At 36.5% G+C, this 15885-nt stretch overlaps 1 protein-coding gene across 1 annotated transcript; it reads right to left on the bottom strand.

Annotated features, from left to right (window-relative positions):
• Nucleotides 1-254: 254 nt before the first annotated feature.
• notum1b (notum, palmitoleoyl-protein carboxylesterase b) lies at nt 255-12945 on the bottom strand. The gene is made up of 11 exons (XM_051911675.1): nt 12133-12945; nt 7594-7646; nt 7427-7522; nt 6253-6313; nt 6005-6063; nt 5808-5910; nt 3961-4152; nt 3431-3528; nt 3069-3216; nt 2934-2981; nt 255-2839 (listed from the first exon to the last, which is right to left on the bottom strand). The coding sequence occupies exons 1-11, from the start codon at nt 12402-12404 to the stop codon at nt 2527-2529; spliced, it is 1443 nt and encodes a 480-aa protein (XP_051767635.1). The 5' UTR covers nt 12405-12945; the 3' UTR covers nt 255-2526.
• Between the last annotated feature and the right edge of the window lie 2940 nt (nt 12946-15885).

The raw sequence follows: 15885 nt of genomic DNA, 5'->3' as shown, positions 1-15885 counted from the left end.
TATTGTGAATTAATTTTGATTATGTTGACACTAGACACGCTTTTTCCCTTCGGAGTTACAAACGTACGGAGGCCGGGAAGTCACCTGTGGGAGAAAAAAAAAAAAAAAAAAAACAATCCGTGGCCAAATTTTAGCAATCCGTCCCCTCAGTTTATAAACTGTACTCAAAGATTCTTAAATTGTTACCTATGCTGTGTGTAGAAGGATAGATAGATTTCTCTTAGTAAAGATATTAAAATATTTTTTGGCCATGATAATAAGAATTAATATTTTTTATGAAGGCATGCAAACGAAACTGCAACATTACACAGGTATGTACACTTTACACAAAATATTTTTTTTCAAAATCACTCATAAATATGATTTACATAAAATAAATAACAATACAATGTAGCTTAAGTTTGTCTTCTGTTTGAACATATTCTACAAATCACAAAATAAAGTCTGAAGTTGAATGTCAGGAAACCTGTCAAGAACATTTCATCCCAAAATCAAAAAAGAAAAAATATATAAGTAATTATGTTTGATTTCTATTTAAAAGCCTATTATGTTTTATCATCATTATTATTATTGTGATATTGTTTGCACACATTGACCTCTCAAAAGAAATCATTTCATACTGTTTGGTTTTTTTTTTGTTTTTTTTTTACATTTGTGGGTGAAGAACTTGTTTTTGACAGGTTTTGTGAGATTCTGTAATCTTCGCTGGATAATATATCCAGTCAGCTTAGTTTATAGATGTGTAGTTGAAACATGTCCATGTGTATGAGGTGTTTGTGTGTTTGTCCATCTGTTGATTTTGGTATCCAGATTTCCAGTATTTGTTTTTGAAGTTCTTAAAGAAGAAGTGCTTCATTATTATGGGCTGAACCGAAGGCATCAGCAGCGCAGAGAGACTTTGACCCGTCCATCATCCTCAGAGGAAGAGAGAAACGTCCGTCGAGTTCATCACCATCACGTGAACCTGATTCTGGAGAATATGGCAGCTGTTTTATCACACACCGGCTCCGTCTCTAATACAACCCTCAGATTCTGCAGTCCATGTCAGGATTGATCACAGCTGATCATCTGTCCGATTTTATGCAGGACATTTAGAAATTACTGAAGCCCATTGGAAGCTTGTTTCCACCATAAAAATAAAAAATAAAAAAGGTAATTGCGACTTTTTATCTCACAATTCTGACTTTTTTTCTCAGAATTGTGAGATAAAAACTCAAACTTGTGTGTCATAAAGTCAGAATTGTGATATAAAGTCAGAATTGTGAGTTATGAAGTCAGAATTGTGATATAAAGTCAGAACTGGTAGTTATAAAGTCAGAATTGTAATATAAAGTCAGAACTGCGAGTTATAAAGTCAGAATTGTGAGATATAAAGTCAGAATTGCGAGTTATAAAGTCAGAATTGAGATATAAACTCACAATTGCGTCTTATAAAGTCAGAATTGCGAGATATAACTTGCAATTCTAAGAAAAAAGTCAGAATTGTAAGTTTATATCTCACAATTCTGACTTTTTAAGACGCAATTGTGAGTATATCTCGCAAAAGTTTGTGAGAAAGTCAGAATTTGTGATAAAATCGCAAATGCAAGAAAACGTTTCTCGCAATTCTGACGCAATTGCGAGTTTATATCACATAATTTTGACTTTAAATCTCGCAATTCTAAGAAAAAAAAAATCTAAATTGTGAGATAAAAAGTCACAATTATCTTTTTTATTTTTTATTTAGTGGTGGAAACAAGCTTCCATACTTCTATATGAAATACTGTCACTATTTTATACTTTATCAAAAGGTATATAATTAATAAATTACTTAAAAATAGTCTGCTAAGTTAATATTAAAAGTGATATACATTTTAGACACAATTTTGTCAATATTGACCGTTTTTACTCTATTCCACCAACGAAAATAGTTCCAGGGTCATGTTCGGTTCCTGAATGATCCTGCGTTTTTGAACGAATCGGTTGAGTCAATGATTCAATGACTCATTCATAAAGAAAGTTACTTGCTTCGTTCCTGAAAGAATCAGCTGTTTCGAATGAATTGGTTGAGTGAATGAATCAATGACTCACTCATTAAGACACCTACAGGCAGGTTTCAGTTTCATATTTAAAGTACAATTTCAACGTTTTGTATTTCAGTATTCATTAATCTACATTACTCTCATAACGTTATTGATGCAATTGTAACTGCAGCGTAAATGCACTCTGTAAATACATCCTAGTGACAGTCGATACTGAATACATTTGATAACAGCCTATAGCGTCAGTTAAAGGGACGCACACATTTAAAAAGGTTAGAAAAGCTGCCCTCATAAAGGTCAAAATGCCCCTGGAAGTCAATTTAAGAGGGCAAATATCGCCTCTTAATGGAGAAGTTCATTTCCTGCACTGCTTATTATTCAGTCTATAGAAAAGCACACCCTAACTGATCACGAACAGGGCCGGACCTTTGAGAAAACATGAGTAGGACTTGAGTATGTCGTCAAATGCATTGCACTTTACGAGGCTCTTTGTGTGGTCTCCGTGTCAGGTGCCGTTACTGAGCATGCCCAGTAGTTTGTTGGGCTCCATGCCCTGCTGTTGTGCCATGCGCTGCACGTCGAAGCCCAGGTGTGTGAGGAACTGGATGACGCTCATCTCCTGCCCCGTCAGCTGCTCTCTGATCGTGGGGCACGTGGGGTTGCAGTGGGGCCACGGACAGCTGTCAATCAAGTGCAGGGGGCAGCCCCTGGGCGGAGCCTGAACGCTGCTGCCGTTGCCATGGTTACGGAGGCTGCGGTCCCAGCACTGGAGCGCTCGTGGAAGCGAGGTACCTTTCACGTGGATGTCCATCCAGTAACTGGATGAAAAAAGAATTGATTTGCTCTAATACATATTTGCATAATGCAAACTGTATAAATATGATGATTGTTCATTATGATCTGTATACTCGCCTTCTAGTGATGATCTCATGGGACAAACAGGCGGGAGCAAACATGGCCCTGTCAATCAAAACAATCAAGGGCCAGACAGAGGTAAGTTTGACTGTGAAACATCGGATTAAAATCCTGAATCCTGTGAGTACTTACGGGACGTTTTTGAGGGTGTTTCTGAGTTCGCTGCCCAGGTTCTGGATGTATCGCCACTGGCTCTCCTGCACCGGCTGACCCGTCAGATGGACATTATCAACTGTCAGCTGAGCCTCGTCGAACAGCCACTGAACCACAAACACCGGCACTGAGAACGGGGCGAGAGACACAGACACACAGTGAGAGAGAGGGAGTGTACAAGCAGTTTTTAATTTAATTTTAGCTTAAATTTTAGTCAGTATGTTACTTTTACAAACATTTCCATGTAGCTTTAATTCATTTTTATTTCAGTAGTGCCTCAACACTAACAGCACTGGTGTGTGGTTGTTTCAGACACTAGAGGGCAGTGTGGACTCACGTACTCTTCAGTGTTGGATGAACCTTATAGCCGAAGAAGCAGTTCCAGTCCTCGCCACCATGGGCTTCACTGCAGCGCTCTGGAACCACACTGCGCCAGTACCTGAAAACTAGACACAGTTAGTCCATCTCTGTCAAACAGACTACAGAAGCATGTTTCTGCCACATAATAAAATTATAACATAGTAAGTTATAATTATGAGATTATAAACTCAAAATTGACATAAAAAGGCAAAATTATGACATACTAAGTTATAATTATGAGATTAAAAAGTGAAAATTATGACATACTAAGTAATTATATCATACTAAATCATAATTATGAGACTAAAAAGTCGAAATTATTACTTTAAAAGTCAATTATGACATAGGCCTACTAACTCAATTAGAGCATAATGTTGAAATTATGAAATAAAAAGCCATAATTATGAGATTAAAAATTGAAATGATGACTTAGCAAGTCATAAATAGTCTTTCTGTCATAATTGTGATTTAGAAGAGCATGATTGTTTTCTTGTGTGTGTGAGTCTCTCACCGGACTCCTCTCTTGATGGCGTCGGTCGGCGCGCAGCTGATGGTGTCGATGCAGTCGCTGCAGCGGTACTGTTTATTATCCAGAAACCAGCCTGAGTCTGCCAGCCCACGGACCTGAACAGAGCCGTGACCCAGATCCTTCAGCAGCTCCGACACACGGTCCACGTTCAACAGGACGCCTGTCCCGCCGGCGCTGTCAAGCAAAAGTTAGTACAAGACTGTTAACTAAAAAACGCGTGTGTGTGAATATTTCAGTATATTTGACATTGTATTTGAGTATATTATGCAGTTTTGTTATTGGTAACTAAAACTATTAAAAAATGTTTTTGTTAGTTGAAATAAAGCTCATAATTATGACATAAAACATCAAAATTATGACAAACGAAATTATGCAATAAAGTCTAAATTGACATACTGACTCAATTATAACACACTAAATAATAATTATGAGATAAAAAGTAAAGATTATGACAGTCAATATTATGAGATACTGGAAATTGACATACTGAGTCAATTATAACATACTAATTAATAATTATGAGATAAAAAATCTAAATTATGAGATATAATCGAAGTTATGACATACTAAGTCAATTATAACATACTAAGTAATAATTATGAGATAAAAAGTCAAAATTATGCGATAGTCAAAATTTTGACATACTGAGTCAATTATAACATACCAAGTAATAATTATAAGATAAATAAAAATTATGACATGTCTTAATTTTGTGGAATTATGAAAAAGTCGAAATTATGAGATATAGTCGAAATTATGACATACTGAGTCAATTACAGCCTACTAAGTAATAATTATGAGATAAGTCAAAATTATGACAAAGTCGAAACTATGAAATAAAGTCGAAATTATGACATACTGACTCAATTATAACATACCAAGCAATAAATATGAGATTAAGTCGAAATTATGACAAAAAAAGTCAAAATTATGACATACTAAGTAATAATTATGAGATAAAAAGTCAAAATTATGAGATATAGTTGAAATTATGACATACTGAGTCAATTATAACATACTAAGTAATAATTATGAGATATAGTTGAAATTATGACATACTGAGTCAATTATAACATACTAAGTAATAATTATGAGATAAATCGATAAATATGACATACTAAGTAAATATGACATACTAAGTAATTATGAGATTAAAAGTTGAAATTATGACAAAAAGGTCAAAATTATGAGATATAGTTGAAATTATGACATACTGAGTCAATTATAACATACCAAGTAATTATGAGATAAATCGAAATTATGACATAAAAAAAACGAAATTACAAGATAGTCGAAATTATGGCATATTAAGTAATAACTGAGATAAGTCAAAACTATGACAAAAAGTTGAAACTATGAGATAAAGTCGAAATTATGACATACTGACTCAATTATACCTAATAATAATTATTAGATAAAAAGTCATAATTATGACAAGTCAAAATTATGAGATAGTCGAAATTATGACTTTTTATGTCATAATTGACTTGAAGTCATTATTTTGACTTTGCATCTCATAATTATGACTCAGTATGTTAGAATTATGATATGACTTTTCGATTATCTCATAATTATGACTGTCATAATTTCGAAATGGCATTTCATGACTATTGCCACTAGATGGCCTTAAAGCTCTATATGGAGCATATGAACTGGAACACTGGGAATAAACAACAATTTGAAGTCGATTTACTTCTTTATGCATACAGGTATATATTTAGACACTGAAAAAATTGAGCATTTTTTATTTTAATGTTGAGCATTTTGTAGTTTTGTATATTTCTGCAGGAAAATGAATGAGAGCGGTCAGATGTCGGTCACTCACTCACCTGCTCCCGGCCAGCAGCAGGACTTTAGCACTGTCGAGTCCTTTAGTCACGAGCTCCTTTATGACCTCCTGAATGATCTGAGAACCCATGAACGCGTAATCATCTGAATACACACAGACACAGTGTGTTATTCACACACACACACACACACACACAGACAGGGATGAATGTATATGATGCAGATGTGTGTATTTTACTCTGGTCTGTCTTTGCTGATGATCCGCTCCACACGTCACTGGAGCAGTACGGCACAAACCTGCAGACACACACTCTTATTACTCTGATTATCTGTGTGTGTGCGTGTGTGTGTGTGAATAAATGAATTAAGGAAACTCTGACTTATCCTACATTACAAAAATAGTAAACAGTACAAACATATAAAAATGCAAAAAGTTTTCAGTTTAGGAGAAAACATTATTATCTCTGTAGAAAGCTGTCATCTTACACTCTGTTTGCGTTCCACCAGTGTGGATTTTCCTCCGGCTGAGGAGACAGAATCCCTGTTCCTGAAACACACACAGTTTTCAGCTTTAAACGTTTTCGACACAGAGAATATGTTGTTTTTGGGCACGCCTCCCTGTCGTTAGGATGCTGTGAGCGTTGCTAGGGTGTTGCTATGCTGTTGCCAAGATGCTCTGATTGGTTCTTAGGTGGTTTGACTTTGGTGGTTTCTTGACATACTTAGGGCTGTATAATTTGTTTTTATGATTTTATTTCATCCCAAATTCCATTTGATTTTTTTCCCTAATTCTGTTTCTGCATTCAAATTTTTCTGGATTCTGTTTTAATAGTTAAATTAAATTGTAGTTATTAAAAAACATATCCAATCAATTGAAATAATGAAACTTACTACATTTAACGACAACAATTTAAGTTTAACAAAAATTACATTATTAGGGCCCTATGAAATCTGTTTTTGCTTTTCCCCAAATTCTGTTTTATTTTTCTCGACTTATGTTTTTATTTTATTTATTTATTTTTCATTTTCGTTTTTCTGGATTCAGTTTTATATATATATATATATATTTTTTTTTCTATTTTAATTGTCCTGGATTCTGTTTTAATGGTTAAATTAAATTGTAGTTATTAAAAAACATCCAATCAATTGAAATAATGAAACTTATTAAATTTGACAACAACAATTTCTTAAAAGGATTCTGTTTTTTTTTCCTATTTTAATTTTTCTGGATTCCGTTCAATCCAATCAATTGAAACAATGAAACATACAATTTTACAACACTTTATTAAAAGTTTAACAAAAATGAAATTTGTAGGGCCCTATAAATGTATTTTATTTTCCCCAAATTCTGTATTTTCTATTGTCATTTTTAATTAAATTTAAATACTTTAATAAAAATAATCAATTGAATTCATAAAACTGTAACAATTTAATAATGTATTATCATTTATACAATAATTACAGCTTCTAAAGTTATGATTTAATGCAAATTTAATTAAACAATTCTGTGACATTCCATGTTATACTGTAAATTGCATTTTTCTGACTGGATTCTGCTGAAATCGTAGCGCCCTGTGAGTGTGCAGGCAATTCATCGCTGTATTCCGAGAACTTGAGCATTAAATAAACAGCGGTCAGAGGTCAGGTGGGCGTGACTGACCTGTCCTGGTCGGAGGCCATTTACTGGAGCTCATGAGTCGTCTCATGGTCTCGTATCTGCTGTCGCAGGTGTGTTTGCTGAAGCAGTACCATCCACCTGAAACACAAACACGTCACATAACACACACACTAAAACATTCAGAACTCACAACCAACCGATTCACTCACCCTCCAGGAACATCAGCCACCTCCGGCTGCCTCGGGACTCCTTTATGTAGTAACTGAATCAGAAAAAAAGACATAAATATATGAGACATTAGATGAATGTGCACACCTGTTGTCGGCAGACTCAAGCGCGTGGAGTATGTCAGAAACTGAACACGCATCTGTATACAGATGTCATGGCAGTGGGCGGGGCCTAAAATGTGATGATGTATAACTATTTGTGATGTCTTACTCTGGAGGCAGTCATATGCAAATGTATTTGCCTGTGTGACATCACAGATCCCGCAATTTCAAAATTAGCTGTTTTGAAGCTTGATTAAATGAATGCTTTGTTTACAATGAGGAGGATTTTTTAAGCTCTGAAACTTGCAGGATGTTTTAATGGTACAATATATAAAAAGATCAAAGCAAATTTGATTTCTCATCTCATTACCCCTTTTTTAAACTTATTTCAGTTTATTGCCAAGACAACATTTCTCATTTTCGCTTAGTTTAAGTCTTCAACTAATATTTAGGGGTGAATTCAGGTTGATTGGGACACTTTTTCCCAGTCATCTCAATGGGAAAAAGTGGCCCTGAATTCACCCCTCTATTTTTATTTCAGCCTTATTTCAGTTAACAAAAATATTTTTAAAAGTGTTAGTTTTAGTTAACGATAATAACCCTGATGCAAAGTCAAAACATGAAACATTAACCAGATCAACCAAATCAAGAATTTGTTCTAAAAGAGCGATTTGGAGCGTCTGTGTCTCCTGAATTAAGAACTGAACATTTAAATTCCATTTAAATGTTTAAATTTGAACATTTAAATGTGAATTGAGTTAGCAAACAGGACACAGAATTGCAATTCGAATGTAAGGAAGAAGATTTAAAAAAAACTTCAGTGCTTGTAATTGTGCATATATAAATTTGTATTAGTTTAAATATGTCAACACTTAGTGGTGGAAAACTTAATTTCCCAGAATTCATTGTTCGTGTTCAATTTATCTGAATTGCAGGTCAGTAAATTCCTCTTCCTGTCATTCCCATTCAAATGTTTCTGGGTTAAAGGTGCAATATGTAAGAATTTTGCAGTAAAATATCCAAAAACCACTAGGCCAGTGTTATATATTTTGTTCACTTGAGTACTTACAATATCCCAAATGTTTGCAACTATTTGTACATCGTGAGAAAATTGCAATTTTAACCAAGGCTCCGGGACGTGTGAGGAGTCGCCTGTCAACTGCGTCATACCCGCGTTACCCTCGGTTTCCGGTTTTATTTTGTAGAAACCATGAAAACACCAAAGACGCTTTAATATTTACATGTTTTAATAGACAAGGGAACAACTGTTTTGATATATTTATAGACAGAAAACTAATTATTGTTATATACCTCAACACGTTTAGTCTTATTGTTTAAATCTGATTTTCTTGATTTTTTGCGAGTACCATGCTTTACCATGCCTCAGAGAAAAACACTATTTTGTGAAGTAGCTAACATAGCATAATCAGATGCAGCTTTATTTTTAGTAACAGTAATACAGAATTTTCTCCATCATACAATGTTTTAAAATTAATTGCATGCCATTTATCAACACAAGCCATCCAGAACTTATTAATATGATATTCTAAATTCAATCTAGTTTACTGCAGTGTGTAACAGTGTCTCACAGCAGACGCCGAGCGAACGCACAGAGTAACGTCATAACATTTTCAACACTCTCATGTGTATCATGATAAACAGAGCTGCGTTACCTCATACTCATGACTGGAAAAGCGGAAGCGGCGCCGGCGACTGTGGCATAATAAAAGTTCCGCTGCTCGTGAGGCGTGTGTTGCGCAATCGCTCCAGCGGCCTCGTTCAGCTCCCACAACACTCGGTCCTGCTCTGCTTCATACTACAGTAACGTTAATAATCGCATCCATGAACACGATTTCTTCCCGAGTCCTATCCGTATTCTTTCCCACCGGCCATTGAGGTGAAGACCACATGTCCCAAGATTCCGCGTTCAAACTTGGCGTCATCAAGCTACGCCTTTGTTTTGAATAGGCCTTTAGCGGACAGAAAATATTACATATTGCACCTTTAATTCAGTTAAAATTCACACTCGTAAACATGAATTCTGAATGTTGCTCAAGTTCAACCCTGTTCTGAACAGCTGCTGAATCTCTCTCTCTCTCTCTCTCTCTCTCTCTCTCTCTCTCTCATCACACACATCAAGCTGTATCGTTAAGAGACCCAGAATAAAGGCATCAGACACAGTTAGATTTAGATTGTTTCATCTCATGGGATGAAGAGAGAGCATGACAGAGGTTTAGAGAGAACAAATAAGCATCAGCAGTTGTAATTATAGGTCAGTGATCTTCACGAACTGCTTTCTGATCATTGATCATGTTTGTCAGACACGAGAATGTGTGTTTGAGGCACTCAGATGTGGGCAGAAGTCTATATGAGGGTATATGTGGTTATCCTATGTTTGTTTTTGTGGTGTTGTGTGTGTGTGTGTGTGTGTGTGTGTGTGTGTCAGACGTGGCTCAGAGTTGCACTCATATAAAGATCAGTGTCTCGTGTGCTGGAATCCCTTTGATGTGTTTAAACTCTGGAGCTTTACCATTTCTCTGAGCATAATAACACAGATGCAGATTAATACATTCATATATATTATATATTTAGTTGCCTATGTATATATAATGTCAGGCAACTAAAATATGTACATATTAATCTGCATATGTTATGATAACAACATAACTGTATCATAATATAAAAGATAACTAAAAAAAAACGAAACAAATGTACACAGTAAAATACTGTTTTCCATTGAAAAAGTAATATGCACTCTGGGTAATATTATTTGTCGTTTTTGAGAAAGTAACCTATAGGCCTCTTTTCTTAAAAGGACAAATATTACCCAGAATGCATTGTTTTTATGGTATATTACTGTTTCATTGGAAAACGGTAGTTTATTTTACTGTGTAAATCTGTTTTGTTTTTTTACAGTTATTTTTTAGAGTGTAGATATGTTTATACAGTGCTTTGTGTGTGTGTGTGTGTGTGTGTATATACATTTAGTTAATACATTTTGTATTTTGTACACAAGTGCAAAGTATGGTCAAAAGGTGCGTCCCAATTTGCGTACTTGTGCCCTATTTTATGATGTTTTTAAGTACAAATAGTGCGAGAAGTGCGTTCACACAGAAAATTCCAAAAAGAAAAAGTGCACTTTAAATGCACTAAATGTGCACTAAATTAACAGGAAAAAGAAGTATGGAATGTTGGACACTTCATGCACTGTTGCAGCTTTAATTACGTTGCGGAGGGGGGATCAGACTCTGTTTAATGGCAAAATAAACATAAAATTCATACACTACAAGGATGAGTACATAGTGTATAAGTGCATCATTTGGGACGCATCTACAAGTCATTTCACTCAGCGGCCATCTTTGAAACGCCTCTCTTTGAAAGCTCCTATCTCTTTGAATGGGGAAACATCAAATTCTCCAAAGTTGTTTGCTAAGCTTTCGATTAAATTTCATCTTTGAAATCACCAATGAAATCTGACAACAACTGTCTCATAAATTTTGTTTCTAAACGCTCAAATCATGACAAAAACTGTATTTTTCAGGCTGGATCAAGCTAATGCACATGCGCAGTCTTGTGCGCGTCTGACTGTTTCTATAGGAACCAGAGCTTCTAATGACTGCTGCAGTGACGCAGTGACTTTACCAATCGGTGATTGGCTCTTATTTAGAAGGCGGGACTTATTCAGCCATATTGCGTTGCACTCTCTCCCATTCAAAACAATACGAGTGACGCATCTTGCGTTATTCTATCGTCTTTATCATTATTCTGCAATATGTTTATCATACTGTATATTGCTGAATAATTACAGAATTAATTGGCTTTAAATAAAATGGAGAAATTTGAATAATTTAATTGGAAGCATTTAAACGTATAGAATATATCACTTCAGGTCAAATACATTTACCACAAACATTATTAGGAGCAAAGCAACTGATTAACACAAGTAGATTTGATAAGGCATGGTAAAGATTTTATGGTGATTTTTTTACATTTCCAAATATAGTAGTTTTTATGGTTCAGCAGACGCGTTGCAGAAACATGTGCACGTGACGTCACTCTTCTCACCTGCGATGCGTGGTCAGTACACACAGCACCATTATTTGCTTATTTTACTCAAACTGCTCAGAAGATTCCAAGACAAACCGAACCGCAACGATTCTTCCCGGATTATTCTGATCATCTCTGCTGTCTGAGAATGTGAGGAATTAATATCTCAGTCTAATTATCTGCCTCTGTCAGATATATACACACACAAATATAGATGGAGCAGATGTTTTATCAAACTAATATCTTACTGTAATTAATCACAGGTTCAAATCTTCTGCACATTCAGTGTGTGAATCCAGAAAACAACAGTGATGGACAGTGACTCAATCCTTGTGAGGTTTGAACCTACAATCTTTCAGTTTCCAGCTCAGCAGATGTTTAACCACTACACCGCACAAGCCAGACATGTATTGAGAAGAAACCATCACTAACCCAGCAGGTGAGCCATCGTTACAGGTGACCGACGAGTTCCTCAAGAACTGAAGCTTCATCTCCTGGTCCAGTTTCTGAGTTGAGCAGGGATAGAGGGATTGAGCCAAGTTTTTCACCTGAGTCATGAAACTGTCCATGTTTCCCTCCACAGCTGTGAAATCCAGAGGAAAACTCTCCGGCGTGTCCGTCTGGCGGCTCTGAGTCCGCTGACCCCGAACCCTCCTGCCCTCCACGGACCCCAGCAGCAGCAGAACCAGCAGAACTCTGATCATCTCGACAGTTCTGATCTGGCTGTAAATCCACAAGGGGTTTCCCTCCAGCTGAGATTCATGAAAACTTACTGAAGAAACATGGATGGTGAAGCTGAGTAAACGCAGCCTGTCTGTCCTCCTCCTGCGTTCAGATGACGGCAAGTGTCTGTGGCCCCATTATTTGGGGTTTTTATTGCTGACCTTTCAGCCAATCAGCAGAGAGGGCTGGATAAGTGGGCGTGACCCTGTCCTGACTGCCAATAAGCAGGGAGGGCTGGTCTAAGGGGGTGTGGCCCAGTGACACGCGTGTCCCTTTGATCTCCAGAGTGTTAGTGTGAACATCTGAAGAACTGTATAATGCTCATATTTAATATGTGAATGTTATTTACTACAGTATTTTTCAGTATTATGTTGATATCTTCTACAATAACTTGTATATAAATTGCATATACTATATTTACACACATGGCGCTAAAAAGTATTTATACACTTTAAAAAAATAACACAATATCAATGCAGGTGTCATTTACTGTAAAGAAAGATGCACAAATACACACACACACACACACACATATATATATATATATATATATATATACACATATATAAATATATACACACACAAACCATATGTTGTAAATTTTCCCATAAAACATTTTAACTCTATAGATAATCTCAGTCTGACGAAATCCATGTAAAAATAACTGAATATTAATGCCAGTTCCTGAGTGATGTGAGATATGAAATACAGTCACTCTAACACACGCATATGTGTGTTTGTGCTCTGCAGGCGATTTCCTCATCAAATAACGCTAAACAAATTCAGAAGTTTTTAAATGGGCTGGAAAAACATCCACAAGGAGCGATTTCCCTAAATGACTTCCGTTTGGCAATATACTGCCTTTGCTCAGAGAGGTCAGACAAACACGGCTGTTCAAAGGGCCGTTAGGAGAGAGTTTGAAGTTTTATTTCCTTTGCTGATGGTCTGGGCGGATAAGGATGGAGCTGTTTGTTTGTTCAGACGCTGGTCGTTTCGCCGGGGCTCCTGTTCTTCAGGTGAAAGGGTGCAGAGGAGAACTTCACTGACACAAACACACAATATAAAGCACAACAGAAATGGGAAGCTATACAGAAAAAAAACAGATCTTCATAAGGAAAAGCTTCATCACAAAGCAGGTTTATTTATGCGCGAAGTGCTTTATATATAAATTATTTTAAAAGTAGACAGGTGCATAGGAAGTAATAAATAGACATGGACATTTCCTGAAGAAAATGTGAGCGGTGCTTGACCTGCGCAACTATACTGTCCCCTACTTTGCTAGCATGCTAAAGAGCCAACTATACTGCCCCCTACATTGCTAGCATGTTTTTATGATGCTAACATGATTAGCATGTTGTTAGAATGATGCTAACACTAGTAGCATGTTGTTAGCAAGATTATAGCATGATTAGTATGTTGCTAATACAATTACCATGTTGCTAGCATGTTTTTAACAAGATGCTAACATGATTAGCATGTCTGTAGTCTCAGCCTCAGACGTCACGCCCACAGACCGTTGGCTGAACGTCTGATGCATATGGCACACTTATCTGGAAACACTTCAGCAGTATCGAAGTCGTCATCTGGTTGGTTGAATTCTACAGGATGTCTGGGAGACGTGTGTGTTTCGTTCTTTAATGGTCCGCTTGGAAACAAATGCCGTGACGCCAAACCCCCTCGTAGAAGAATGCCGTCATGTTTGCAACTGTGACAACGAGCGCTTATCACTATCAAGTAAACGCTGGATTTTCAAAAGTATGTGAAGTTCGCGGCTCCGTTGTTGCAGTAAACTTGCACAACGTTCTTGAATGAATAATTTATAGATGCACGCCGGTCTGTTATTGTAGGGACATCGACTTTCATTTTCACACCCCTAAACATGATTTGGAACAAAACAAACTCTGATTGGTTGCTTTACATGTCAATCAAACGTCCTCTTGGGCGGTCCTTAGCCAATGAAAGCTGCGATAGAGTCCAGACCTTCTGCCGTCAGTCTGAAGGTCTGGCTACGCGAGACTAGCATGTCTGTAGCAAGATACTGATGTGATTAGCATGTTGTTAGCATTATGCTAGCCCATTTTGACTTGCTTTTTATCATGTTTTAACAATAAACTAATTGCTATTAGTATGTAGCTATTCACTGCTAGCCTCTGTAGCATGTTGGAAGTCCAGCTTGCTAGCATGAGTCAAAAGTTCCTCAAAGTTCGTCACGATGTTAAGTCTATGGGATTTTTCGCCCGCCAGGCGAGCATCGTAAACCCGATTGCTTATAAAGGTCAGAGCACACTTCTCCTCAATAATCTGCACGATTTGACGCCTCATTCATGAGTCGATAACAAACAGTGCGGGAGGAGTAGCGCGCAAAATTTTGTCCAGACGAATAATAATAGGTATGCAAGAGAACAATAGTGAAGCACCACTAATTATACACTTTGTCTTAGTAGAAAATGTAAAACAGATTTCTTTTTTCAAGTAACTAGTAAAGTAACGCATTACTTTTTTAATTTACAACAAAATATCTAAGTTACTTTTTCAAATAAGTAACGCAAGTTACTTTGTTTTCACGTTTATTGACTGACAGCTGTCCTGTCCCAGTGCGCTGTGTAAACATGATGGTTATTGTAGTTCTAGACTAAATGTGAACATGCATTTACTCCTCTCACTTGCACGAACATTCAGTATTCCTCAAAATGAATAAAAACAGTGAAATGCAATCTCAAAGTTGATGACCTTTTATGCCCCATTTTACAAGATGTAATGTAAGTCTCTGGTGTCCCCATAATGTGTCTGTGAAGTTTCAGCTCAAAATACCCCATGGATTTTTTATTATACCATGTTTTAACTGCTTGTTTTTGGGTCTGAGAAAAAATGCGCTGATTTGGTGTGTGTACCTTTAAATGCAAATGAGCTCGTGCTCTCCGCCCCCAAGCTCATGATTACAAAATACTGAGGCATAAATAATACAGGAGAAGCTCACACAGCAAATATAACTCTTAAAATGGATCATTACAAACTGTTCGTGATGCAGCATATCAGATTACGTAGGTATAGTCATGTATTTTGCGGATGGTTGCTAACATTCGATTCTGAATGATTTTGATAGCGTGCTGCACGGCTAACATGGCTAAAGCTACACACTGTTGGAGAGACTCGATAAGAATGAAGATGCGTTTATGAATTATACAGACTGCAAGTGTTTTCGGGATAAAAATGAAAATAATGACATGGCTTTGGTCTTGATTTTTGGTTTTGATCTTGAATACAGTAAGAAACAATGGTAACTTTAGCCATGCACATTTAATTTAATTAGCAACGTGCTAACGAAACACATTCAGAAAGACAATTTGCAAACATCACAGAATATATATGAAATTGGATCATGAACAGTTGGTATCGATCCATCTTTGAGAATCAACTTCTGTGCAAATCCTGTGTTTTACTGACCCTCATGTGCAAAGCAGT

The sequence above is a fragment of the Ctenopharyngodon idella genome, chromosome 11, assembly GCF_019924925.1.
Source record: "Ctenopharyngodon idella isolate HZGC_01 chromosome 11, HZGC01, whole genome shotgun sequence".
Taxonomy (NCBI): Eukaryota; Metazoa; Chordata; class Actinopteri; order Cypriniformes; family Xenocyprididae; genus Ctenopharyngodon; species Ctenopharyngodon idella.
The sequence above is the reverse complement of the archived record's forward strand: the minus strand, read 5'-3'. Positions and strand labels throughout refer to the sequence as shown.